General features: G+C 39.3%; 1 protein-coding gene across 1 annotated transcript; it reads right to left on the bottom strand.

The window, feature by feature from the left end:
* Positions 1-1,078: 1,078 nt before the first annotated feature.
* Positions 1,079-4,495, bottom strand: LOC109060196 (transcription factor Sox-1b-like). The gene has a single exon (XM_042761110.1). It carries the CDS (start codon positions 2,846-2,848, stop codon positions 1,820-1,822), a length of 1,029 nt encoding a protein of 342 aa, XP_042617044.1. The 5' UTR covers positions 2,849-4,495; the 3' UTR covers positions 1,079-1,819.
* Positions 4,496-4,997: the final 502 nt, after the last annotated feature.

Here is a 4,997-nt window from a genome sequence, read left to right as displayed (position 1 = left end):
ATTTGCTTGACGGCCCACCATGCAGTAATTCAATTATAACAAAATTATCTTGTCAGTAGTAAAAGAAAATAAGCCAGAAGGCGAAAAAATAGAATTCTTCCTAAAATGCATATCAAAAGTGGAAATAAACTAACATTTTAAATTCAATTCATGGGTTTAGAACGCAATTATTCCATATCCGGTAAATATAGTAATGAGTGGCTCGCGGGTTATAGCCAGGCGGATTTAATTGAAGTGGAGCGGATTTAAAGCATATATATGTGCACAATCCGGGACTCACAGGAAAAAAAAACAGGGGTTGGTCCATTGAATTATGAATAATGTGCTTCGCTCTCTATTTACTGTTCTTCGTTTTTCATTGGACATTAGGCCTATTTATTTTGAGAGGTCTTGAACTTTGACCTCCATCATATGCATCAAGACACAGCAACAACGTCACATAAGGTTTCCTAAATGAAGACAAATACAGAAGGGTTCATTACTGCAAAATAGCTTTGTAAGCTTTACCGCGATTAAAGCAGCTCATCAGGATTAACAAAAATAGTGGCATCAAATAAACACTAATTATCCAGGAATCTGAAGTAGTTTCATTTAGACAGACACAACCAAGAGCTTCGAGCCCAAGTGGAGAGCTCATAAGTCTCAAAAACTAATTTAAAGAGATGAACACTCAATCAAGTGACAAATTTTAGACATGAGGCTTTCACTTCTTTTTACCTAATCTTCTAATCTAAAATATTTGCCAGAGTTAAGGTAATAGCAATGTAATAATAGGAAGTTCTTTAGAAATAAATACCTGATTTATAATAATAATAATATAGTGTCCCTTAAAATTGTACTCGAAAAATGCGATTTTCAGCAGATCTTACAGATACATTTCAGTATACATTGGTTTTATTTTTGTATTTTATTTCTGATTGCCTACATGTTAAAATACGTATGACTATTTATATTTACACCTATATAATTAAAATAATCCTCTGCTCAAAAAAAAATGTCCTATTTAAAAATTATTTCTTTCTGTTTTGTCCCAATATTTTTAAACAAAACGCTCAGATTTGATCAAATAGAGAGTGTGACTAAATATGCCCCGTTTCGTGTTTTATACAGAAGTATAAATGTTATCACATTGGAACATTAACTCTGTTTCCACCAGCTTAATCGCGAGTCCCATGGGATAAAAAAGCAAAACAAGACAGCAAACTAACTTTCCAGAATCAGAGCAAAAGCAGTGATATTTATTCTTCTCACATCAATGCAAAACGTTTTCCTTTTTTCATGGCAAATCCGGATTATATTTACAAATGTGTATCAATCCTTCTCTGTAATATATTCACAATGTACAAGGAAAAATACAACAAACAAATAAGGAATAGATCGAATACAGTAACTCACGTGTTGACAAATCAAAGTGGGATCGAGAAAAATCCTAGAAAACTTTAAAAACGTTGTAATTTTAATATATTTTACACTGTAACACTCACTCTTTTTCATGTCTTAAACACAGAACCATCTCAATCGCTGTCTCTCTCTCTCTCTCTCTCTCTCTCTCTCTCTCTCTCTCACACACACACACACACACACACATACAAAAGAAGAATTAATCCCTCTCAAATATGTAAAACTCACGCATATTGTGTAATTTCAGACAAATTATTCAGACAACATCCCAAGGACACCCTTCAGTTTAAGTATCATATTTAAATAGTATCACCTTCAAATTTACAAGAACAGACATTCTGTACAAAAAAAGGTAGTTATGCTCTAAAAGAGGTAAATATTTGGTTATTTGAGTCTGAATGAGTAGTTGCGAATCTTTTCATATGTGTGTCAGAGGAACGGTTCCGTTTACGCTCGTCGCGGAACTTTGATAGTGCTGCGGTACAGCGTGAAGTCTGCTCTGAACGGACGGGTCCCCTGCCTCCGCCGCCGGTAAATACATGCTTATCATCTCTCGCAAGTCTCCGGGACAAGGGGCTCGAGAGTGAACTGTAACGGGAGGACTTACGCTCGGCTCCGATTTCACCAGCGAGCCCAACGTGCCGATGGCCCCAGAGGAAGCCACGCTGGAGTTTTGGTGTTGCGCGTAGGATATTCCAGCATAACCTGACGGCGAGGCGCTCATGTAGCTCTGAGAGTTTGAGATGGGGCTGTACTGGAGAGCCGTCATTTCGTAGCGGTGCATAGGCTGGGGGTTATGCGGATGGTGATGGTGTCCGTGGTGGTGATGCGCTCCGCTGCCCGGGTGCTGACTGTAGGCGAGCTGCGCCTCCTGCATCATTGCGGCTGCAGCCGCGGCGGCCGCTACCTGCCCCGAGTACGCCCCGTTGGTCCAGCCGTTCATGTGCGCGTAGCTCGCCGCGGTGTTGCCGCCGTGACCCACAGGACTGTCTAACCTCTGCCCGACCCCCGCTGCACCCATTCCCATTCCCAGCCCCATGCCGCCTCCGCCACCTGATCCAGCGAGCAGGCCACCCGCCAAAGAGTACTTGTCCTTCTTGAGCAGCGTCTTGGTCTTCCTCCTGGGTCGGTACTTGTAATCCGGGTGCTCCTTCATGTGCATGGCACGCAGTCTTTTCGCCTCATCAATGAAGGGTCGCTTTTCCGGCTCGGACATGACCTTCCACTCCGCTCCGAGGCGCTTGCTGATCTCTGAGTTGTGCATCTTTGGATTCTCCTGAGCCATTTTTCTGCGCTGACCCCGAGACCACACCATGAACGCATTCATAGGTCTCTTGACACGGTCTTGGTTAACTTTACTGCCGCCGTTGGGTCCCGTGTGGCCCGTGTTTGTGTTAGTCTGGGGTCCCGGGGAATGCAAGTCCGTTTCCATCATCATGCTATACATTCACCTGGCTTTAACTTACTCAGCTCACACACAGAAACATTCACACGTCCCCGTTCCTGGCAGGCACACAGGTGTAGGACCTCTTAATAACAAAAGAGGCCAGTCGAACAGGAGAGATCGGTACAATCCAGAGAGAGGATAGAAGGTAAGTTAACTTTGCAGCTGCTCGTCTCCCTTTGTTTTATTCAAACTTTCTCTCGGGGTGATTTTCACATCCAGTGCAGAATTGTCTTTGAGCTACTTTCAGCGGTGGGCTTGAAAAGTTAGTGGGAGAGCGGCCATATGATGCGCGTTGACAGGGAATAAATGAGTGAGGGAGAGCCAATGGCGTTTGAGGACGGGGCAGATTTGCATATGGCTCACGGTCAGGTGACGAGCACGGGAGAGCGCGCGCGCTACAGGCGCAGCTGATGGGTTTTTCTGCGGCGCGCGGAAGGTAAACAGTTGGCTACAAACCACTGCTGACAAATGTTATTTGGGATAAATGATCTCCAAATGATCATTTTCTCTGGAATAAACAATAAATCATTGATCTGAAACGTCGGAGCCTGAACTTCAAACACGTGAGCAGTGCTTTTTATTGTCAAGTAGCCCATATGGTTTTCTATCAGAAAAAATAAAATAAAAATCTCGTTAAGTAGGCTAAACCACAATAATTATATTGATAAACTTTTTCAGTCTTTTAAACCATAAATCTTTTTTATTCATTAAAAAGTACCAAACAGGAAAGAAATGTCAAAAGTAAAAGTCTTAGGCTTATATCTTTTTTTGTATATATAAATTTGTTCTCATTCACATTTTCTCAGTATCTTTTCCAGTATTTATCACAATCCTTTCAAGTCCCTTTGAATAAATTGATGCTACAGGTGTTTTCCTGTTGTGAGTGACGGTTGCTAAGAAACAGGTGCCTCACACCCATTGCATGTGCCATATGTGCCCTTTTGTCATCAAGTGCAAAGTGGGGAACAGCTGAAAATTGTCGGTGTGCAAAAAATAAAATAAAATAAAATAAAAACTTTGCTAGTGCATTTTTCATTGGTATCGGAAACGTTGGTGTAGTGCAATATCACAATAACTATAAAGTCGAAATTCATCCCAACGAATTAAATAACTCCACAATTAACCAATTAAAACATGTAAAATAGTCCTCTATTCGACATCACGGGAAAACAAGGTGACAAGATCGTCCACATTTACAATGTCCATTTTATATAAGCATAATAAGCACTAAAACGTTCACTGCGCCTGTTATGACTTTACTGTCATTAATTTAGCAAAGAAAATGTGCAGATAAAAAGGCAAAATATAGTCACATCTTTCTCTACATTGATTTACAGACTGTGATCGCCGTCTACTGGACGCACACATACGAAACCCAACAAGATCCCTTTGCTTTGTACTAATTTTACAGTTTAATCACAAATTTACATGTGCGAGTTTCCCTAGATAATCTAGACAATAGTTATGGAAAATCCAAGGATCACAGTAAAAACTTTGACTACGTTGTTAGGTTCTTCAAAAACCCTGTTCAAACGTGAAAAGGTGCATGATATTGAACAGAGGCGCTGAGGGAGTTGCAGGCGCATCGCTCAGATTTCACAGAAGAGTTTCTCAGAATATCTCCATTAAATGTGAACTGAAGCGCAGCATAAATATCGTTAATATGTTAATCATGATACCCATCAGGAGTACAATTATGAGAATTTGTAGGATTACACAACTGGTTTAGATACAGATCATTTAAATCGAATGATCTGTATCGAATATATATATATATATATATATATATATATATATATATATATATATATATATATATATATATATATATACAGAACAATTAAATGTTTTATTAAATATATTATTAATTAAAAAAAATGTGCTAATGTGAATGTAAAAAAAATAACATTATGATTTATTATTATTATTATTATTATTTTTCCAACAGTTAATTATCATTTAATATTGATAATGGTAATGCACATCAGAGGTCCTGTTACATGTGTAATGATTTATTTAGGATCAGGTTTGAGAACCACTGATATAGAAAGAACACAATAAAGTGCCATGAAACAGAAAACCTATGAAAAATAAAACTATAATTGAAATCACACTATAGGTTTAGTGAACTGCAAGTTGTCTCTACCCA

This window comes from Cyprinus carpio, chromosome A1, assembly GCF_018340385.1.
Source record: "Cyprinus carpio isolate SPL01 chromosome A1, ASM1834038v1, whole genome shotgun sequence".
NCBI lineage: Eukaryota > Metazoa > Chordata > Actinopteri > Cypriniformes > Cyprinidae > Cyprinus > Cyprinus carpio.
This window is presented reverse-complemented; position numbering and strand designations above follow the sequence as displayed.